Source organism: Silurus meridionalis, chromosome 3 (assembly GCF_014805685.1).
Source record: "Silurus meridionalis isolate SWU-2019-XX chromosome 3, ASM1480568v1, whole genome shotgun sequence".
Taxonomy (NCBI): domain Eukaryota; kingdom Metazoa; phylum Chordata; class Actinopteri; order Siluriformes; family Siluridae; genus Silurus; species Silurus meridionalis.
This window is the reverse complement of record NC_060886.1, coordinates 19,425,852-19,449,592: the sequence shown is the minus strand read 5'-3', so window position 1 is coordinate 19,449,592 and position 23,741 is coordinate 19,425,852. Positions and strand designations below refer to the sequence as shown.

At 35.3% G+C, this 23,741-nt stretch overlaps 2 protein-coding genes across 7 annotated transcripts in view; one reads left to right on the top strand and one right to left on the bottom strand.

The window, feature by feature from the left end:
- The window catches only part of scn1laa (sodium channel, voltage-gated, type I-like, alpha), a 36,152-nt gene extending 21,140 nt beyond the window's left edge, over positions 1–15,012 (bottom strand). For 4 of the 5 annotated variants that reach the window (XM_046845016.1, XM_046845017.1, XM_046845018.1 and 1 more), the window contains exons 1-10: positions 14,446–15,012; positions 10,809–11,138; positions 9,814–9,932; positions 9,468–9,566; positions 9,208–9,336; positions 5,943–6,037; positions 5,446–5,682; positions 4,546–4,609; positions 4,038–4,179; positions 3,104–3,310 (exon numbers count right to left, since the gene is read on the bottom strand). In XM_046845016.1, the coding sequence (XP_046700972.1) occupies positions 3,104–3,310; positions 4,038–4,179; positions 4,546–4,609; positions 5,446–5,682; positions 5,943–6,037; positions 9,208–9,336; positions 9,468–9,566; positions 9,814–9,932; positions 10,809–11,078 (1,362 nt within the window). In that variant the 5' untranslated portion in view covers positions 11,079–11,138; positions 14,446–15,012. The other variant, XM_046845021.1, reaches the window with a different exon arrangement.
- Positions 15,013–17,523: 2,511 nt separating this feature from the next.
- Positions 17,524–22,197, top strand: slc38a11 (solute carrier family 38 member 11). Of its 2 annotated transcripts, none has more exons than XM_046845452.1 (12): positions 17,524–17,646; positions 17,728–17,845; positions 18,780–18,854; positions 19,068–19,202; positions 19,722–19,787; positions 19,898–20,004; positions 20,138–20,217; positions 20,466–20,536; positions 20,677–20,838; positions 20,963–21,075; positions 21,573–21,704; positions 21,882–22,197. In XM_046845452.1, exons 1-12 carry the CDS (start codon positions 17,605–17,607, stop codon positions 22,173–22,175), a joined length of 1,395 nt encoding a protein of 464 aa, XP_046701408.1. In that variant the 5' UTR covers positions 17,524–17,604; the 3' UTR covers positions 22,176–22,197. The 2 variants fall into 2 exon arrangements, with proteins under 2 accessions (XP_046701408.1, XP_046701409.1); XM_046845453.1 differs by having other exon boundaries at positions 17,565–17,646; positions 17,731–17,845.
- Positions 22,198–23,741: the final 1,544 nt, after the last annotated feature.

Here is a 23,741-nt window from a genome sequence, read left to right as displayed (position 1 = left end):
GTGTGTGTGTGTGTGTGTGTGTGTGTGTGTGTGTGTGTGTGTACGTTGCTTGCCTAGAAAAGAAATGGCACAAGTATGCAAGAAGGCAAGTTCTGCAAGTTCTGTCCGGCTGGAAAAATTCAGGTCATGGCATTCATATTGATGTTACATGGATATGTACCACCTACCTAAACATTGTTGCAGTGACGTACACCCCTTTACGGCAACGGTATTCCATAATGGCAGTAGTTTCAGTACTTAGTACTCAGTACTTCAGTACTCAGTTTTTTTTTAAAAAATGTAACGGTTGGAGGAAATTCCCCAGATTGAATCCGACTAAGTGTCTGGACAAAAAAGTCTTATTTTTGTACACAATGACTTACATGACTATCAAGATCCTTGAGATTCAAGGATCTACTGCTAAGATCTTGGTACCAGATACCACAACATACCTTGTCTTGTGGAGTACATGCCTCAATGGGAAAACAAAGCTGCTTTAGTGACACAAGAGGAAGCAAATCGATAATAGGCATGTGGTTTTAATGTTATGGACGATATTTTGGTACAGTTTGGTCTGTTTTGAATTGTGTGGGTTCTTAATGAGATTTTAATAAGTAGCTAGCAAAATATGTTAAATATTTATGTCAAATAATATACATATGTACTGAATATACAAATACAGTATAGCTAGAATACATTTACTCTCTTGTACAAAAATACATTTCATAATACAGACCGATTCCAAAAAAGTTGTACAAAAAACACTGTACAAATTGTGAATAAAAAAGGAATGCAATAATTTACAAATCTTATAAACTTATATTTTGTTCACAATAGAATATAGATAATATATCAAATGTTGAAAGTGAGACATTTTAAAATGTCATGCCAAATATTGGTTCATTTTGGATTTCTTAAAAGCTACACATTCTAAAAAAGTTGGGACAGGTAGCAATAAGAAGCTGGAAAAGTTAAATGTACATATAAGGAACAGCTGGAGGACCAATTAGCCACTTATTAGGTCAATTGGCAACATGATTGGGTATAAAAAGAGCCTCTCAGAGTGGCAGTGTCTCTCAGAAGTCAAGATGGGCAGAGGATCACCAATTCCTCAAATGCTGTGGTGAAAAATAGTGGAGGAATATCAGAAAGGAGTTTCTCAGAGAACAATTGTAAAGAGTTTGAATCATCTACAGTGCATAATATCATCCAGAGATTTAGAGAATCTGGAACAATCTCTGTGCGTAAGGTTCAAGGACGGAAAACCATACTAGATGCCCGTGATATTCGGGCCCTTAGACGGCACTGCATCACATACATAAATGCTACTGTAATGGAAATCACAACATATGCTCATTAATACTTCCAGAAAACATTGTCGGTGAACACAATCCACAGTGCCACTCACCGTTGCCAGCTAAAACTCTATAGGTCAAAAGAGAAGCCAGTAATACAGGCATTTTCTCTGGGCCAAGGCTCATTTAAAATGGTCTGTGGCCAAGTGGAAAACTGTTCTGTGGTCAGAGGAATCAAAATTTGAAGTTCTTTTTGGAAAACTGGGATGCCATGTCATCTGGACTAAAGAGGATAAGGACAACCCCAGTTGTTATCAGCGCTCAGTTCAGAAGCCTGCATCTCTGATGGTATGGGGTTGCATGAGTGCGTGTGGCATTGGCAGCTTACACATCTGGAAAGGCATCATCAATGCTGAAAGGTATATCCAAGTTCTAGAACATTATATGCTCCCATCCAGACGTTGTCCATTTTATCAATTACAACATCATGGCTGCATAGAAGAAGGATCCAGGTACTGAAATGACCAGCCTGCAGTCCAGATCTTTCACCCATAGAAAACATTTGGCGCATCATAAAGAGGAAGATGCGACAAAGAAGACATGTTGAGCAACTAGAAGCCTGTTTTAGACAAGAATGGAACAACATTCCTATTCCTAAATTTGAGCAACTTGTCTCCTCAGTCTCCAGACGTTTGCAGACTGTTATAAAAAGAAGAGGGGATGCCACACAGTGATAAACATGGCCTTGTCCCAACTGTTTTGAGAAGTGTTAATGCCATGAAATTTAAAATCAATTTATTTTTCCCTTAAAATGATACATTTTCTCAGTTTAAACATTTGATATGTCATCTATGTTGTATTCTGAACTTCCACATCATTGCATTCTGTTTTTATTCACAATTTGTACAGTGTCCCAACTTTTTTGAAATCGGGTTTGTAGATATTAATTGGTAATCATATAAGTTTTGTGGAAGTCCTCTTCCATGCTGTTTGTTTAAATAATTATGTGTGCTTTAGGTATCCTTCATCACAGTGCATAATACAGGTATTATTAAACAGGGAAGGAACAGATCTGGAGAGATCCACAATTCAGATTCTAGAGATGCTGTTAACAAGGGAAAAAGGCTTTTTCAACAAGTGCTTTAGAAAGACACTTTGGGCTAAATGAAGTCCCATGATGGAGACGCTGCAAATCGTTGATGAAAGGCAAACATTTTAACGATGGAAAAAAGCAATGTATTTGACAGATCACTATTCTACGCAACACCCTGAGAACACCATCTAAGCAGTGAAGCATGGAGAGGAAACATCATGTTTCTTGCAAGATTGATGAAGCCAAATTCTTGAACAAATGTAAAAGAAAAACTGCTGGGTCTGTATATGATTTGATAAGGGGAAAAAGAATCACCTTCAAACAGGATACCAGCACTATGCATACTATCAAAACTACACTAGATTAGTTCAGAAACTGGGAATTTTAGTGTGTTTGACCTGCCAGAGTCAGAATGCAGACCTCAATTTGAATGAAGCATATCCCAAAAGTCTTGTGGGTATAATTGTAACTAAAGGTGGTTCCACCAAGGAGGGGGCCTAATTAGGCAAATATCCGTAAGCTATTACAGACATGAATTAAAATTTATTTAGCTTTTTAAAATTCTGATTCAAAATACAGCACTGTCTCAAAAAATATCTTGTCATTCATTATAATTTAAACCCCAAAACATGGAGTGGAGCTCTTATCCATAACAGTATACGCACTGTGGGCATTTTAATGGTCATACTCTCTACACTATAAGTCTGGTATAGTTAAGATGCATGCTGTGCAATACCTGGGCGTCTGCTTGTTGTCTCCTGAGCTGCTCCATCATAGCCTGGAACTTTTCTTCTTTTTGCAAAGCCTCCTCCTGGTTGGCCTGGTTCTGTTCATCATATGCCATGGCCACCACAGCCAAGATCAAGTTCACCAGGTAGAATGATCCCAGGAATATCACCAGCACAAAGAAGATCATATAGGTCTTCCCTGAGGCTCGAAGAGTCTAAAAAAACAGCTAACTCTTAGCCATTATCAAATTTGTGCAGTATCTCAAAGTGCTCTTGGGCTCTTGTTTGGAATTCTTGATTGGAAACTAGTAGCAGAAGAAGTAGCATTTTTAAAGGTAGATTCTACATGTGTTTCATTGATCTGAATATGGCTGGGATTTTCAATATTTGAATCAGCATAATAGTCTCCACTTAATTTTTTTTTTTGCATTTTGTTTTACTGCAGTTTGGTTTTGCAGTTAAAACACTAAAGGCTTTAATTCTCATTCATATCAATTAAAATAAAATAGAAATAAATATAGAAATGCAATGAAGCACCTGTTCCATATTCAAAATATTTAACCTAATTTAAAGTTTAAACTTTAATATCACTGCATTTAAACTGATGTATGTACAGTGCTGTTTAAGGTCTAATATTATATCAGCTGAACAAATACAGAAACAGGTGCAGAGGACCTCAATGGAAAGAAACCATTTAACTAATCAAATAAAAAAAAAACCTCTTACCTATAACCCACATACAAGTCTCCCAACACAACACAAGCATGCACATAAACACAAGGCCATTGATGATGTGAACAATTATAAATAAGCTTTTCACTACACTGGGCCTCAGAGTGATGTGATATATATATATTTATATATATATATATATATATATATATATATATATATATATATATATATATATATATATATATATATATATATGCATGCACATACCTGTTGGTAGAGATTTTCCCAGTAGTCTTGAGTCATCAGTCTGAAGAGAGAGAGAAAAGCCCAACCAAAGCTATCAAAGCTGGTGAAGCCGTAATTTGGATTGGTGCCTGCTTTGTGACAGAAATAACCATCTGGGCATTGCCTGGAGCAAAGTGTAAAAAAAGTATGAAGTAGAAGCCTTTTTTTATTTTTTATTTTTTTACAAAATAACTATGCAGATAAGCAAATGTAACAGTACAATTTTTTTTTGTGAATTCATGTAGTTAAGAATAGGCAATGCAAAACAGATTTACAAAAATCCATACATAAAATGTCAGTTAAATGTTTACATTTATCCCTACGATAACAAAAGGAAACGTGTGTGCTTTTAATTCCAAGCCTTGACTTTTGTGACATTTTACACATTTGTGTCCGAAATAAAACCAACTGTTTCAATGACATTAATACAGAATATTTTACTCATTAAAATAATAATCTATTTTCCTTTATTTACTTATTATTTACTTACCCTGCATCACTGTTATTTCCACAGAGCAGAGGATCTTTCTTTCCCTTAATTGTATAATAATTGTCTACAGGAAAAAAGAGAAGTGTTTAGACCCCTTTTGAATGAAACAACATGTGACATTTTTGTAATGTGAATATTTTATTCCTTTATTGGTGCAAATATACAGAATGTAATGTTAAAGCTAGTCAGTAGCATTTTGGCTGTGGTATCAGGTCCGGTCAAACTTACTTTTTGCACCAGTCAGCCTGTTTGAAAGAGCACTTTAGCATGAGTATCAAATTTCCTTCCTTAGTAACAATAATTGTCTTAATTTCTCTTATTCCTTTTCTTTTCCCCGGTACTAACACTGTCTCTAACATCTGAAAGTTAGCAGAATCCCTGCACAAACCACATTCTGATTAACCACTATGTTGTATTTTCCATTTCACAAACAGTTACAGGCTCCCCTGTGCCACTTCTGTCAATCATTGTTAGCTCCTAGTCAGCCTTGAACTCTCACCTTCTCAATCTAATCTATGCCTCAAGAGATCTCAATGCTAAGACAGCTAATGCATGCTAATGTCTGATGGGTGGAAGAGTAACAATTGAATATCAAAGGAAAATCACCCTCTTAGTTTCAGCACAGTGGGGAGATTTTAACAGGAAAAGCGTCCATACTTTTGTGGCTCCCAATCCTATGCCTAGGAAATATTCATGCTGTGTGTGTTTTCTGTTTTAGCCTACTGAACTCAGTAATAAGCTGATAGGTGGGGGAACAATGAAAAAGCGCAAACTGGGATAATTAGATATTTCAGAGACTCTATGAATTGTAATGAATTACTCAGAAGACTATACCGCTTTACTCTGCTAACTTGACCTATACTTTAGTCATTTATTTTTCACCACAGTATCAACACTCACCCGCATTTTTATAGTATGCTGTATGGTTGAACTCAGTGAAATTGTCACTAAAAACCAGCTGTCCCACCTCATTTATAGTGGCATTGTTTGGTAGCTTTATGCATTTATTCCTCAGGTTGCCCATAAATAGCTGTAGACCGATCAGTGCGAATACACTCAAACAAAATATGGTCAGTATCATCACATCTGAAAGTTTTTTTACTGACTGGAACAGAGCACCTACAATAGTCTTCAGACCTGTGATCAACAAATAAACACAATATGTCATTATGCACAGAATGTCATTCAGTGAACTGAATGGATACATTTTACAATTCTGTAAAATATTGTGAAATAATGTTTACTACTAATTAATTCTTAATTAAAGCTATTACAGATAGAAAATAAACAGGATGCATTATACAATAAGGTATGCTATCAGGTATGAGAAAAATATGTTTATTCAAGGTAAAATCTGCTACATAAAATATTGTAGTCGATTATGAGCATGTCCTTACCTGGAATAACTGATATTGTTTTCAGGGCCCGAACAACTCTGCAAGATCTCAAAGCCGAGACATTACCCAAACCGTTTCCAAACTCTGTCACATACCTAATATAAAACAATAAGATTGTAAGTGATTTCACTACTTATATTGTTATTAAATTGTAAACAAAATTAAAGCAAACATATACCAAGAGCTCAGTATCTAAACATGCAGAAGGTATTGTCTATGAAGATTTACACGGTTACACTGATCGAATCTTGTATATGAATATACAGATTTTAAAGACTATGCATAGAATAGTTGTAAAAAGATATTGGATCTACTCTGGGCAGACAAGTGTCAGCTTAATGATAGATTTAATCAATAAAATCATGTCTGGCACAGCTTGAAGGTAATTAAAACACATCCATCAAATCAAGCATGCTTTTATACACTGTCTCAAAGCTGTTTACTGTAGAAAGAGGATTATTCAAAATCAATGAGGCCGACTTCTCAAATATCACTCCAATGCTTGTCCATAGCAAGCACCAAGAACAAAGTAGATATGAGTCATTATTCTGAGAATGAATATTAGCAATGTTGCCAAGGATAATTTGCAACACTTGTCAAACTACAAGTAACCACTGATTTAATGTAGTTAATCTACACTTTTGTTTTTATACTGTTTTCTAGCTACACTATACTACACAAACTAGTCTTTCATACACTGAAGCCTTGTCATTAATCGTGGGATTTGATAGCTATGTGGTTTAGTTGGATTTTGGAATGTATGGTTATAAACTCAATCCCAGAACCAACAAGCTGCCACTGCTGGGCCCCCGACCAAGGCCCTAAATCTTCAAATGCTCAGTTGCAAAAATCAGATAAATGTAAGTTGCTCTGGATAAGGTCTCTGCCAAATGCAATCCAATATAGATGTTTTAAAACGTTGCATCACATACATATATACATTTTGACCAAATGTTTCATCCTCATACATCCAATGTATCATGCTATAGAGTCACTCTTTCTCTAACTTTTGCTGTAGCAACATGGTTTTTAACATGCCTATGTTTAAAAATGCTTAACAGGCTCGCTCTTCAGCAACATAGTAGATCTATTACACCAACACCAAACCTATTTACACCCCATTCACATAAATATATACTTTTTTATCTATTTTTCACTCCAACCTGTTTTATGTTCTTGAACCACACATGGTATGTTATTCTGATTATACCCCAGGAATTACAATTTTTTATTTTATTAATGAATGCTACATCAAACATTTTATAATCAGTGGTAGACAAAGTACACAAAGCATGTACTTGAGTAAAAGTAGGGATACAGTAGGTAAAATATTACTTCAGTAAAATTAAAAGTGCCCCATTTACACTTTCACTTGAGTAAAAGTACAAATGTATTTAGCTTTAAATGTACTTGAGTGTCTAAATTCTATGATTTATTATGGCTATAATGTTCCTATTATTATTTTTGTCACAAGACTTTTTGCTAAATGAACTCAGTTTATGTGAAAAGACTCTAATGTTACTCTTAGCAAACCAATCTATTAATAGAATGATATTAATGAGTCATACACTGATTTAAATCTAATAAATTACCATGAGACCAAAACCTTCTTTTCAACGACTTAAATAAGGCCTATAAGGCCACGGGTGCTGTGGCAAATTATAGTCAGGAGTTTCTTACATCATTTATTCTTCTCAAAATGTTCTGCTTGATGTTGAACTGACACTGAACTGTATGTTAGTGCTAAGTAGGTACCACCATGCAGCAATAGCGGTTCTAGTTCGAATGACACACTTGGTGAACCAAGCCACAACCCAACGTCTCCCCCATTGATTAGTTTCAGCTTTGAAAAGCTCCTGTCTGCTTCAGCTACCATCACTGGCTGAGTAAAACATGTTCACAGAGCAGTCCGCAAATTTGGATACATTTTTGAGAGCTCTGTTTCATGTATAAATATCACACTAAATGCATTCATTGCACAATTAAATACACTTGTCATTGTGCAAAATTTATCAAACTCTCAGAACCAAGAACCATACAACAACTTGGCTAGTTGTAGCCATAAGATACATACAACATCTATATTCTTATATGTGTCTTTTAAATTCGCCTTTTAAGCTGCACTGAAAATTTCCTCAATTGAACTTAGTTCAGGGCCTAAGAAGTAAAAAGAAAAACCTTCACAGAATATCTTTATGATATCACCTTAATTAAAGGAACCCAAATCTACAAGTGCTAGTTTACCTACAATCGAACTAGACTTGTCAGGCTGTAATTGTTTTGATGCTACACACATTATATTAAACTACATACTATAAATGATAATGTTATGCAAAAATACATTTGGTCTATGCATAAAAGCATAGCAGGCAACATAGCATAACCTAAGTCAGAGGTTTCCTGACCTACCTTTTTTTTCTGGAGACCCCTATTTTATCACTGAAAATGTTTAAGGCCACCATGCCCTCCCCATTCAAACACACTAGCAAACACATTTAATTTAATGTGACATTCATTTGTATATGTTTTTAACAAATGCAAAAACAACAGAATGCAAACAATTAGCTGCAACTTGCAACTATTCATACGAATTTCTTTGCAGCAAAAGGTTTCACTATTTTTCCTAAACCTGATGAACAAATAACAGCAGCATTAACAGTAGCATTTTAATCTGTTAATGTAAATACAATCAAATCCATAACAACATGCAAGTGTTCACAAGGACACACTTTTTTTTCAGGCTCTGCTATTTAACTGATGAACAAACAACAGGAGCCAATTATAATCTATTAACATAAATATCATTTAATCAGAGAATTCATCTATTATGGTATTTTTTTTTGCATTCTAAAAACTAAAAACATACATAAGTTAAAACACAACAATAACTTTTTATACATAACAATAATTATTTATAGTGCAGTTTAATTATTTATCATGCTGTTTTAAATGAAATAAGTTAATTAATTTAAAAAATAACCAACAGTGCGCTTGGCGACCCCTCAAAAACTTTAGCGACCACTAGTGGGGGTTGGGAACCAGAGACCTAAGTGATATACAGTTATTAGATTACACATCTTTATCTTTTGCACCTTTCCCCCTTGGGCTACTGAGTGTATGGGTCTTTTTAGTCATCTATAATTTTAATTTGGATTCCTCCGGGTCACTCGGCCTTGTCAGTCCCCCCCTTCCAACAATACTTTGAAAAAAGTATGAAATTGATTGTATATACATTAGATATGTGTGCGCACTGTCCTGTACTTACGCCATCACAATTACAGTGAAGTCCAGCCAGTTGAATGGGTCTCTGAGGAAGGTAAACTTGCCTATGCAGAAGCCCATGGCAAAGATCTTTATTAATGAATCAAATGTATAAATTGCAGTAAACATGTACCTGTAAAAACAACACAGTACCAATCACAAAAAAAAAGACAATGGGATTTACTAAGAGTTCATCAAAAGTATGATGAGTATCTGTGGTATTAAGTCATTCCCTGTATTTAATACTAATAGACAGAGACTTACTCTATATTCTTGAACAAGGATCGTTGTTCTGGGCGTTCAGGGTAAGTCATAAACACACAGTTTGCAAGGATAGTGCACATGATTATTATGTTGAACAATGTGAAAATTGCAGTCAAGAAAAAACATGATTGTAATGTAAATGATTTTACAATAAATTTAAAGGCGACAACTTTAATTAACAACTTAAAAAGAATGTTCATTTAATTACAGGTTATTTAATATTACTTGTGATTCACACTCATTTTTTTAGTCACTGTACTGTACAGTACTTGATAAGCATTATAGGGCAATTGCAGGGTAGAATTTACTCTGAAATAAATATTTTAGTAGCATATGGAAAGGATATGAATGTACCAAAATCTTTATTGATATTCTTCTGATTGGGTTGAATGGACTTAGCATGAACAAGGCAGAAGTGGCATTAAATCGGAAGATTCTCTTCCCTTTGTTTAATACTATAAAGGTCTGAAAGAAAACAAAGACAGAAACAAAGCTATTGCAAGTATAAAATCACAATTTATATAAAATGGAAAAAGCTTAGTGTGTTTCTTGTGCATTTACTGATTTGCATAAAACCTGACAAAACATATTTTTTGGGTCTGTTATAATCAGTTCTAATAATAATAAAAAAAAAACTTAACATTATACTTTCAAGCATTTTAATAATGTTAAGCTTTTAAACAGTATTTCAGTTAAGCTCATTCTTTTGTACCAACATTTTCTCTTGACAACATTCAAATACAAAACCAGCACGAACAAAAAAAACGCAATGCAACATCAGTGCAGAAAAGGAATATGTAATAGTATTGTGAGCTAAACACTATTAATGTTAGCTAAATGGTATCACGCCTCACCAGAGGTCTGTGAAGCCTTTTAAAAAAGGAGACTTACAGTTTGTTAAATTTGGTATATCTATTAAAATTTTAAATCTAATTGGTTAGGACCTTAAAGTAAATGGGTTTAGCAAACAGCCCATAAAATTCAACAATCGTAATCAGCTTAACGTAATGTCACTTGCTTTTTCTAACTAGGAAATAGCTGATGAGATAAGAATCCCTTATCTAGAACAAAAATCCCAATCAAGCTTATTTAAGTAAAATATATTGCTAAAATGTCATCGCTTGTAATCATGTTAATCAAAAGTTCATGCATTATGCAAATTATTCAGCTAAAACCTTTTATAACCTTTTATAATTCGCTGCATCAATGACCATTCACACATTACCGACATAAAAGCAGTCTCCAGCCACCCGCATCAGCACTCAAATTCTACTAAAAGCCCATTAGACTGAGCACAGCCAAATGCATTTTCAGAGTAAGTGCAAACAAATCAAAACTTACTTTCTGATTGCAATAAAATGGGTCCAGGTCTTCCAGCGGTGTGGATACCATACCATTGGGAATGTCTCCATATATGAATGGCAATTTCTTTCCTGCCCCAAGGTCACTGTTAGGTTGTGGCTGATCTTCATCATTAGTATTTTCCTCTTGCTCTCCTTTTTTAGGCTTTTTACTCTTTTCCTCTGCAACTCGTTTTTCAATGGCCTTGAGCGACTCCCGGGTGAACGGGCAGAAACTTTGTGGTCCCGGCGGTGCAAGAATCTGTGCCATCTTTGCATCCTGTACCTTCTGGATGATTTGCTAGTCCACTATATGAGAAGCAGCTACAGCCTTAAAAAAGACAGTCAGTGTTAGAAAGAAACACAAGCGATGTGCTAAAAGTATTGACATGTAGTTTTTATTTTAAATATTATTTGAAATGATAGCTCTTCTACCTAACAGTACAGTGGTTGTTGGCTACTGCCAGTGTGGGGTTTCCATCTACTCCCTAAAATTAGGCTAGTGGGTTGATTGGTTATGCTAAATTGCCCCTGGATGTGAATGAGTATATAAAGGGTAAAGGTGCATTGTACATTTCACATGTGCTTTACAGCACAGAGAGATTCTTTCTTTGTATATCCCAGCGAGGTTATGAAGCTGGGGTCAGAGTGCAGGGTCAGCCATGATACAGCACAGAGGGTTAAGGGCCTTGCTCATGAGCTTGGCGATACTGGTCCTTGAACTAGCATGCTGGACTAGCATCTCATTCAGAGTCCTGCCTCATATCAATGTTCCTTTGAAATGCCAACCAGAACCCTGATCACATGGATCAGGGCACACTTATATGTGCCTTTGGGCAATCCAGCATTTGGGAAGAAATAGCAGAACCTTGAGAAAATCAATGCAAACAAGGGGAGAACAAGTGAAATACTGCACAGTACACCAATCTTTGGATCAAACCTGGAACCCTAAAGCTGTAAGGCATCAATGCTACCCATGACTGAATGCAATGACAATGACTGAATATTGTACTTCAGTATTGTGTTGTGTTTTTTATGTGTGTTTGTAAACACAGGAAAAAGAGCAGAGCATCTGTTGCAATGCTTTTTTGGTAATTCTGTGTCTTTTCTTAAACCTAAACAAAATAAAGAAAATTGGAACAAAAATGTACTGTTAGCAGGGAATAATATTTAAGTGACAGCACACATTGCAGGTGTAAATGGCTCTCAGTACTAATTTAATACTCATTTAGGAATTAAATGATGTTTATGTAATATTTAAGTATTTAAATGTCTAAGAGTACACCAGTATGTAGTATGGTGTAGTACATAGTATGATTATTGAGCGCAGTTAATCCTTCATCCTCCTCTGTGCCATAGTCTCTAAAATATGACTGAAATCAACATCGTCCAACTTCAACTACAAGGAATATTAGATGTGACACCATGCAAAGGCAAGGACAGGGGTAGAGAAGCCTGCTGTGACCCTTGGTGCCTTTTTGGTTGTTGCATGTATATACAGACACACACACACACACACACACACACACACACACACAAACGCATGCACACACAAAGACGGAAATGATAGACATTGGTGCTTGCAAGGTTATGAGTGATGTTGTCCGTGGTCCTGAAATCTCAACCACACTAGGTTTTTAAGCATAAATCAAATGTAAAATACATATTGAGAAACAAGAAGCCTTGCGTAAGTGTGGAGACATTTCCTGGAGTGAAACTAAAAACCACTAATAGAGCACTTGGCAGCAAATCCCCGAAACACTCACTGCATTCGATAATGGGTCCGACTGCGTACACACTCATATGTGATCTAACATAAAACAACAAGCACTTTTTGCCATGGTCAGGATAGAATAGAATAGGATAGAATAGAATAGAATAGAATAGAATAGAATAGAATAGAATAGAATAGAAAGAGGTACAAATAAACAGAACATTAGTTAAAGTATTAATTTTGTTTACTCGCACACAATGGCAATACTTGAAAATGCCAATTGTTATATTACTTATTATGATAGTTCAGACATTAGTTAATGCCATATAATAAATAAAACCAAATGCAGTATCACTTAGGTGATATCTAGTGATGTGTAGATTGTTGGCTGTATCACTGCATGCAATATAGTAAAATATCGAAAGATGTTGCTTTACTAGGTGTAGCTCTATGTTGCTTGATTTGTTTCTGGAGTCTCATTTTACTGTGTACTGTGTCAGCTATATGTGGTTGAAATGACAATAAAAGCTTCTTGACTTGACTTACTTGTGGCTGATTGAAAAAGTGTAGAATAATTTTAAAGCTCACGGAGGTAAAGAAAACATTCAGGATGTTGCATGGACATGCAAATGGACGATGCAAAAGCAATGTCAATGCTATAAGTGTTAACACCAGGTCAGCCAGGTCACTGCATCTATATTGGCTAAAATACACATTACTACTGACCCTGCTGTTCAATATAAAATACGCTTTTTTCCAATCCCAAGCTCACTCAAAGCTGCAAGCATTAAAAACACACCCATACCCTTAAACATTTCAAACCTTTTACACATGCATTTTAGAATTAGATACTTCTTTGAACATCAAGTGACTTTGCAGTTGAACTATTTCTGTAAAGCACAGTCCACACATGACAACAACATCTATGCTTAAATGCTGATAAGTCTGGAACATGCCAAACCCACCCTGTTCAGCCCCTGATTTTGTTCTGTTGCCAGATTGATTGTATACCATATAATTAATCTATTTTTAATCCTATTGTGATGGGAAATTGTCCCTTGGGTGATAGATACAATCGAGTTTAGCTATAATTTTGTTGACAGATCGAATTTATGATTAGCTAGCTATAATAAAATTTGGGATGTATAATGGTGAATTAGGCAGGCTTTAGTCAGCCAGTCTAATCTGGCAACCCAGACTGGCTCTACAGTTTAGGCTCACTCTGGTTTGTTTTTTTTACAACAAATTCTATTAATAGAGATTAAAATAAGAAATAAGAGTAATAACCTGTAGCGCTTATGTTTAGGGGTTGCCTACAGGCTTGACAGTGTTTGAATTATATTATAATAATTTATTTACAGTATGTACAAATGTGTACTGGATACACATACATATAGATATTTTATATATATATATATATATATATATATATATATATATATATATATATATATATATATACACACAAACACACACATACAATTTAAAACATATATGCCTAAATAAGCGGTCTGGTCTGTCTTTGGTCTATTTATTTGTAAATACCACAATTTATTTTAACATCAAATGCAATACATTTCAAAGATTTTTTTTTCCACATTTAAAATGAAATGTGTTTGATTAAATCACATTTGAGATACATATGCAAAAGGATCTCAGATTCTCAAACTTCACCCCACTTTAATAACAGCTAAAGAAAACATTATATATATATATATACACGAGCCGGCTGTCAGATGCTTCAGAGATATTACAGGTATATTACTGCTCATCTTCTGCAATATCTTCAACACCACATCAGCAAAAGTGTTTTTGCTTTAAATAGATGTTATTTGTATTATAACAATAGTGCAATTGCATAAAATGATATGTTTGTTTTTTTTTTCCATTTTAGATTCCACCCATGCACACTTTGGACACTCACCATCAGCACTCAGTAAGTCAGTGGAGAAGCAGACTCAGAGGGAAAACGCCTTAAAAAGTCGTATTTTACATTCAAAATCCAATTCAAATCGATGCAGCCGAACAGGAAAAAACCCGAGAAATAGAAAAACCCAAAACTCGAATTATATTCGATTAAAAAGAAAGAAGTTAAATCCGTGTTTCTTCGAGCACAACAGAGGAATCACAGTGGACCCGAGCGAGATGTATTGATTACATTAAGACGCGCCTGAGAGCAGAGCGAACAGCGCTTCCGGTTCTTCATTATAGAGAGCTGACGCCACGTCCAAAAAAACACACGCTGCGAGTTTTGGGAAGTGTGACACCACCACCTGTGGTACGCACTGGCTAACCTCTCTTGGGGCGTGCTATAATGGCATGCTACTAAATACGTGGATGTGTAGTTTTTGATGATGAAGGTGTGTGAGAGTGAGTGCTACCTGAGATTGAAGTTCAGAAGTGGGAAATGATCCTACAGTATATACCACGTGGCATTAAATACATTACTACGGCATGAGTGGAAATATACAGCAAATTATCCAATGTTGATTTGTTCTGCAGCTTTTTTTGGAAACAGATCTTGGACATTATTTGTATGAACAAGATATTGAATTAAGTTGCTTTCGGACTCTTGCTTCAAATGTTGGAAATATGATGAATGGTGTACAGTATTGGAAAAAAGAACAATTGATTTCAGGCTCTAAGCACTAAACCCCTACCTCATTATGGTAAACTTAGATCTTATTATGGTAAACTTAGTCGTCTTTAGTTGTTAAGTGTTATAGCGACATCTTGTGGCCGAGTATAGTCACTATATTAGATATTATGTAGGCATTATAAGGGCATGTTCCATGCTTACATGAACGCAATGTAAAGTTGTTTATAAAGATTCGGTGCAAAGAAATATCTTCACTGAAGAAGCGTCCATTCACCATCTTAAATTATTAAAGGGTTTAATTAAACTCATTGATGAGCAAACTTTGTTGATTGGTATAGTTGTTTGATTGTTTGATTGATTGATTGATTGATTGATTGATTGGTTGATTGACTGATTGATCAAATAATTTATTTATTGTTTAATTTTTTATTCTTTCACAGTGTACCAAATGAATTTTCATACCTAGAAGTAATTTAGACAAAAGATCATGGATGAATGTAAGCACACAAAGAGAATATGATAAATTCAACACAATTACAGGTGCATGTATGTATGTGTTTGTTTGTATGCATGTATTTTTGTATATACAGTATGCACGTATGTATGTGTGTGTGTATGTATATACACGGACCAGGCATAACATAATGACCGGTGAGTGAATAACACTGATTCTCTCTTCAGCATGGCACCTGTTAGTGGGTGGGATGTATTAGGCTGCAAGTTAACAGTTTATCCTTGAAGTCGAGGTGTAAGAAGCAGGAAAAATGTGCAAGCATAAGGATTTGAGCGAGTTTGACAAGGGCCAAATTGTGATGTCTAGATGAATGGGTCAGAGCATCTCCAAAACTGCATCTCTCGTGGGATGTTCTCAGTCTGCAGTGGTTAGTATCTATCTATAGTGGTCACAGAAAGATACAGTGGTGAACCAGCGACAGGGTCATGGGCGGCTGAGGCACACTGCTGCATGTGGGGAGTGAAGGCTGGTCTTTGTGGTCCAATCCAACAAATGAAACTGCTGAAGAAGGTGATGCTGTTAATGCTCGATGGATCATAAAACATAATGTTATGTATGATTGGTGGCCATAAATTTATGCCTGCTCTGTGTATGTATGAATGTAAAAAAAACATCTTTAATATTGACTAACCAATAAACTGATGAGAAATATACTGATGTTTAATAGTCATAGTCATTGAGTACATTTCATGGCAATGGGTAAAAGTGAAACAGATCCTTCAGGGATCTACTGTTCAACATGTAGTAGATAAGGAATACTAAAATTCTGCAACATTTGCACACGTTTTTATTATCATAACAAAAATTTGGTCTCACTTGTAGAAGTTGAAGTAAAAGCTTCTTGACCTCTGGAGTGATTTGGATTGGGCATAACTCCTAAACTGTGCACAAGTCCTGTTAACATTTTTTTTTATTAAAACATTTTCAATACGTTTTATTTAGATTTTAGACTTCAAACTTAGATTAGTCCAGGGTTCACAAGCATTCACAATTGTTTTATAGAATATACATGCACTGTGGTCTGCAGATTTGTGTGAATTGATCATTTTGTGTAATTCAATTACAATTTGATGTTTGATGCGTTCATCAGCTTTGTCAGCTAGTGGTTTGTGTCACATTGCTTTTATGTCACACGCTTTTTTGATGTCCGACTTTAGGATGTGAAAGTTTTGCCAATCAGTGTGATGGAACCTTCAAATCTCCAAGGAAACTTCTGATAGATTAGTCACATGACAGTCGCTTAGCAGCAGCAAAGACGACTTGCACTACTCAAGAGGAGATTGCAAAAAGGGAGATGAGAAAGAACAGAAGATGGACCAGCTTTATTTTTTTTCATCTGCCCAGCTCTAAAGGATTTGGAAAGTTTTAATTTAATTTAAAATAAATTATTTTTATTAAAGGCTAACACTGATAGGCGATTGTTATAATTAGAAGAGTATAAAAATTTGACATTTTAGGTGACAGACAGACATAGATAGATAGATAGATAGATAGATAGATAGATAGATAGATAGATAGATAGATAGATAGATAGATAGATAGATAGATAGATAGATAGATAGATAGGCAAATAGATAGATAGATAGATAGATAGATAGATAGATAGATAGATAGATAGATAGATAGATAGATAGATAGATAGATAGATAGATGACGGAAATGTGAAGGGGAAGATTTTAGTGTACTTTAGTGGGGATTTATCACACATTTTATATTTCACATCTAGGGCATGAATTTTGTTTTGTTCTCCAGCATGAACTAGCATTCTCGTGTTAACTAAGTTACATATAACTATAACTTCTATTTAAAAAAAATAAAAATAAAAATAAAAATAAAATTATATATACTTACACTATTAAATGCTTTGCCGTCATCAGGCTCGTCATTTTCGTCATGAATAGTGGTGAGCGGCGGGTGAAACACAGCGCCCTCTGTCTGCTGCCGTTACCGAAACTTTTTCACTTGTTGAAATGGAGAAGAGATCGGATAACAGCACTGGACATCTTTACGAGGTAGGGCGCAGATATAAGAAAAAAAAGTTTATTATAACAAAATACGTGGAGATTGCGAATATTCGTAAACTTTTCTTTCAGCAGGATGAAAAAAGCGAGTTACTTCCACCGCATGTGGAGCATACTAAGGGTGGCACGAGCTCCAAGACGTCTGCCTCGTTCAATTTCATTAACTCCATCCTTGGATCAGGGCTTATAGGTAAGCAATGAACTTATTGGTTATCAATTAATATTTACTGTATGTCCTGAATTCTACATTGAGCTGCATTGCAAAATCAGTGTAAGACCACATCTGAGATTAACTTTTGATTACACTGTAATGAGAAATGGCCTTTATTCAGTATTATATATGACAATCTAATGCTACTTATATTATATGTGTTGGAAAGTTTTTAATTATTCCACAATTAAAGATTAATTTTTTTAATCATACATTAATGTGTACATTTTGTTGTTTAAACATAATACCAGTAAGGTCACCACAGTTGATGTATTTATTTATACATTTTAATTACATATTTTAGGTCTTTTTTAAGGCAAGGCCCCATTTGTGGGGTATTTTTCTGGACACCATTAAAACTGTCTCAATTTGCCCCAAGGTGCAAGATCATATGACTCAGCACAAGGGTGCATTAGTTCACTATTTATTAGAGGAAACTTTTACTTATGATTAAATAAAGTTATTAAAACTGCATAACAATGAACACATTACTGCAATCCATGTGTAATAAACCTGATCACATTTTCTAATTGGCTCACCAACAAAATAATCACAATGAACAATGAACAGTGTTTCACTTTTTCCAAGAGCAGTTGTGATCTAAACTTTGACCTAAACTTATCCTTCACATTAAATCTGCTCTTAGAACAATTGAAACATTTCAAAAACACTCACAAGACCGAACAACTGCAAAGCGGGGTCAGCTGAAAACCATTCATCATTCATTCATTCTTCATCAGTAACCTCTTTCTCCTGGTCTGGATCACAGTGGATCTGAAGGCTATAAACTGGAATATACCATCTAATTCAAATTCATTCATTTAATACAAGGAATCAAAGATTTAAGATAAAGAATTAAAAGATGCAATAAGTTGGCAATAAATATGTTATAAAGTGTGTTTTATTTGATTAGGCCTACCATTCTCAATGGCTCAGGCTGGCCTGCCTCTGGGACTGCTGCTGCTTTTTCTAGTTGCATTCATTACAGGTGACTTTTCTATAACTCTCCTATTAACACACTAAGTATTATCTAAAATCTTTTTTAATAATCTTCATTAATGTTTCATGTCTAGTTTCAAGTGTAAAATATTGGCTATGCTTGATAATTGGAAAATGGAGCAACGATATTGACACTATCAGATACTGATTATGATACCATTTGGTAATAAATACAGTGACACTGTATGTCTTTCCTCCACAGACTTCTCAATCATCTTATTAATAAAAGGGGGAAACTTGTCAGGGACACACAGTTACCAATCTCTTGTATACAACACTTTCGGCTTTGTTGGATATGTCATTTTGTCAGTCCTCCAGTTCCTCTACCCATTCATTGGTAATTACTACTACATTGAACATGTCACAGACAACATTATTTATGAAGGACCATTTATGAATATGCATACAATGTACATTGTATTTACATGTTTTAACTATTTTATCTGCCATATTTATGCAGACACACTTTGTAGGGATATATATATTTGTTCATTATATAGCCCATTTGTTGCTATGTGTAATTTGCTGTTGTGCACAGTTTTTCCTTTAATTTTTCATGAATTGTTTGTGTTATTCTACACTAGCCCCTTATTAGTGGTCCATTTTGGACCCCAGGGCCGATGTTGGCTAAGTAGTTTTTGATTTCTGGCCTTTTCCAGTCCACCAGAGACAAATCAGAAAATGGTCCACCACCCAGGATATATATCAGGTTAATAGTGTTACTGTGGTGGTCCCTTTTACCTGAATATAGAGCTATTCGTCACAATTACCTGATAAAATGTTGAACACACATACAGGTCGTGAGCGACCATGTGTAACGCTTTTTTTTTTTTTTTTTTTTAATAATTTCATCCAGCTATGATAAGTTACAACATCATCACTGGAGACACTATGACAAAAGTGTTTCAGGGACTACCAGGAGGTATGCTAATATATATACCGGTAACAGTAATTGCTTGATAATATGTTGTTCCTATAGTACTTGTGTTCATGAGGTTTGAAACAGGTTCCATTCTTTGGTGTTTCTTGCAGTTGGTCCTGGTCACATTCTGGCAGAGAGGCAGTTTGTCATTTTGGCTTCTACCCTCCTCTTCACAATTCCTCTCTCACTGTTTAGAAACATGGAAAGACTTGGCAAGGTCGATGAACACCAGTTATATCTACTAATTACAAAATATTATTTCAGTAATTTGAGGACTCTTTATTTTCACAGGAATTGAATGTGTGTTACAGTAGCAAGGAATGCAAAATGACAATGATCTCCTTTTTTAGGTCTCATTAGTGTCCATGCTGTTAACTCTGGCCATCATTGTCATAGTAGCTGTGAGGGCTGTCACACTGGGACCACAGATGTATTATTCCAAGCACAACACTGCATTATATAACGTGCTACACATGATTACTATGACAAGATGAATTTTAGTTAATGTCTTAATGCTGTTGCTTGACTGTTTTCTTCAGTACACACATAGTATATATACAATGTTAATGTAATGTATATGTAATGTTAATGTAATGTATATTTTATATACATAGTATATAAAATATCTGCATGTTACATTTTAGTGTTCAAAATGTCTTTTGGATCTTGTTTTAATAGCCCCCCCTCTAAGGATGCGTGGGTGTTTGCACAGTGGAACGCAATTCAAGCAGTTGGTGTCATGTCTTTTGGTGAGATAGATCTAAACTAATATATCATTTAAAAAGAGTAAACATGCCTCATTCTCGTGTATCTCATTTTATGCTATCATCCTTTACTTTTTATTGTGCAGACTGGTAATTCACATTTTAAATGTTTCTTGGTTTTGCAGCCTTTATCTGCCACCACAACTCCTTCATGATCTATGGGTCGCTTAAGGAGCCCAGTTTAAATAATTGGTCCCGGATCACACATGTGTCTGTGGGCTCAGCTGCTCTAGTCAGTGCACTGTTTGCTGCTACTGGCTATGCTACGTTCACTGGGTACACCCAAGGTACAGTCAATTATGCACAGAAACAAACCAATGTATGTTGTATGCCACTGTTTTTATGTGGTTTATAAAATGTATGCAAAATAGGAATGACATTACATTGATGTTTCTTATTTTCTTATTTTAGGTGATATTTTTGAGAACTACTGCAAATATGATAACTTGGCGACATTTGGTCGATTCTGCTATGGACTCAGTATAATCACCACCTTCCCTTTGGAGTGCTTTGTGACCAGAGAGGTAACCCTAACCCAACATTATTTTGATGCTTTTATGTAGCATTGTTTAGTAAGAATTTATCGTTTTGTGTGTGTGTGTGTGTGTGTGTGTGTGTGTGTGTGTGTGTGTTTGTGTATTTATGTATTTAAATATACATTTATTTATTTTTCCTGTATATTCTCAATGTTTTTCCTATGGAAATGTTCAGTTGTAGTAGCCAGACACTTCGGTATTACTTATTTTTATATGTAGTGAAACATGCCTTTAAAGACCCATTGTATCATGAATGCTCAATGATTAGACTATTTTATAGTCAGAAAATAAAATAGAGTGGAATACTACTATCTACATTTACAAATAATATTGGTTTAAAATATTTTCTGCAGACATGCAATTGTGCTGCGTGCAATGTGATATCATTATTTTAGAGAGCACGATTGCATGTTTTAGCTGCCAGACTAATAGCCCACTGAAATTGTTGGTCATTTATGGAGTCTCTCCCATTTTCTGTCTTCCAGGTGGTGTCAAATGTCTTTTTTAATGGACTACTTAGCAGCACATCCCACATCGTGGTTACCTTGGTGATAATATTAGCGGCTGCAGCAATATCCCTTTCATACGACTGTCTTGGTGTTGTGCTGGAGTTGAATGTTAGTGTTGACTTTTTACAGTTATATGATTAACAAAATGCACAGTGTATGTATCTAAGAAATGTATCATGTAAAAAAATTGAAGATGCTTGTGATATTGCTTTAATTGCTTGCTTTTTACATTGTACATATGTCGCTGTTTTTTTGTGTAAAAATGTTTGTGTTTGTGTTTTTCAGGGCGTTCTATGTGCCACGCCACTGATCTTCATAATTCCCTCAGCCTGTTTCCTGAAACTCTCCAGTGGGCGATGCTTTCAGATGAAGAAACTTATGCCATTACTTATTCTTATTGCTGGAGTTTTTGTTATGATTGTTGGCCTGATTATGACAGGATTGTCTCCTCAAGACTGTTCACATGGAGTGGAGATGTTTTACTGCACAGAAATGAACTCCTCTTCTTCACTAACTATGACTCCAGCTAGAAGTTCACTTCCGATTATAAATTCCACTCAGAACATTAGCATTTTTTAATAAAATGAAATACAATTTCGAATATTCTGTTTCTTTGTATGATTTCTTGCCATAGTACACCTACTTGTAATAAACTACCAGTTACAAGTCTTCTGCTAGATGTTTGTCAATGGACCAGTTTGTTTTTTCCTTGAACGTTTTGTGAAATATTTATAAATTCAGATATTTAAAAAATCAGTTTTCTGTTTTCTGTAGTAAACATACTGTATCTATCCTGTTGAATGCCCAGATGTGCTATATTTTCTGCCAGAAGGTGTCGCCAAATAGAAAAATCAAATGTGATGAATTTGATGGCATGTAAAGGTACTGTATACGCATTTAGCGTACCTTATTTCGACAGCTGAACAGATGAGGCTTACGTTTCTTGTTCAAGGGCTCAGCAGTGACGGCGTAGTGGTGCTGGGATTTGAACTCTTGACCAATCATGCATCCACTATATTACCTGGTATATTTCATTACAAATTGTCAAGATGTTTATACTGTTGTTTAGTGCTGCATCTCACTAAATAAACCAACACAGGGCTGATTTAGATGTTAGGAAAATGAAAATGCATGTCCCATTAGGTTTGCCTCTCCATTAATGATGGTTGGACAAACTCCACAAAATACACAGTGTGGATCAGCAGGAATGGACCTGTGATAACGAGGCCACTGTAATCCAGCAAGTCTGGCATCCCGGAAGCTGCTCTGATCTCATGGATTAGCGGGCAAGTGAGAGTATTGCCCATGGCTGAGAGCATGAGAATAGCAATCAGAGGACTCGAAAAAAGCCAGCTAAAAAGTAGGCCATACTGTGTAAATTCACACCAGGATTTAATCGTTATCTAGTATAGGTACCTTTGCTCTTTTAATTAGCTTAGTATTCATTTTGGTGGTGATGAGTTATTGCTGATTATAGCTAATGGTGGGATACATTGAAACATAGGACACATGTATCATATAAAATACTTTCTATATTACAAGAATTGTTTTCTTATATTATATGCACCTACATAAAAAGCATATTGGGGTTTTCTTTTTTTACTTTCCCTTTATTCTCCATGGACTATGGACAATTTAGTCTTTTAAGCATGTGACACACAAACAACAAGCTATGCATGTCACATGCACGTCTGATGAACACAACCTTAGGGTACTTCTGAGCAAACAACTATGTTTTTCTCTTCATCTTGCTAATTTGACTCAGTCATGTTTTTCCATCTCATCCAGCTGTTATGTTTTCTTTTTGGTCATTCTTTTAACTGCTGATATCATATTTAAAACACTGATGTTTGGCTACAAACTGCAAAACAAATGAGCCTCCACCTACCTTAAGACACACATCAAACCCTGCTCTAGATCACATTTCCTCTAGTACACTAGCTCCACTGGCTCACCAGTCCTCAAGATAAAAGGGAGGCATTCATCAAAGGTCTCCTCTGGCATCAATATGGTGGAATGAATTTCCCCTGGCTACCCAAATAGCTTAGTCACTCACTGTCTACAGAAGACTGAGGACCTACCTCTTGACTAAGCACTTAAATAAGGACTCATATGTCTATGTGTATTTAATCATTATGTAAATAA

What these genes read in the sequence shown, in the direction of transcription:
- slc38a11 (XM_046845452.1), top strand. Translation starts at nt 17,605, where the DNA reads ATGGAGAAGAGATCGGATAACAGCACTGGACATCTTTACGAG. An exon ending in GCACTGGACATCTTTACGAG is followed by an intron (nt 17,647 to 17,727) that starts GTAGGGCGCAGA and finishes CTTTTCTTTCAG; the next exon opens with CAGGATGAAAAAAGCGAGTT. An exon ending in AGTTGGTGTCATGTCTTTTG is followed by an intron (nt 20,537 to 20,676) that starts GTGAGATAGATC and finishes TTGGTTTTGCAG; the next exon opens with CCTTTATCTGCCACCACAAC.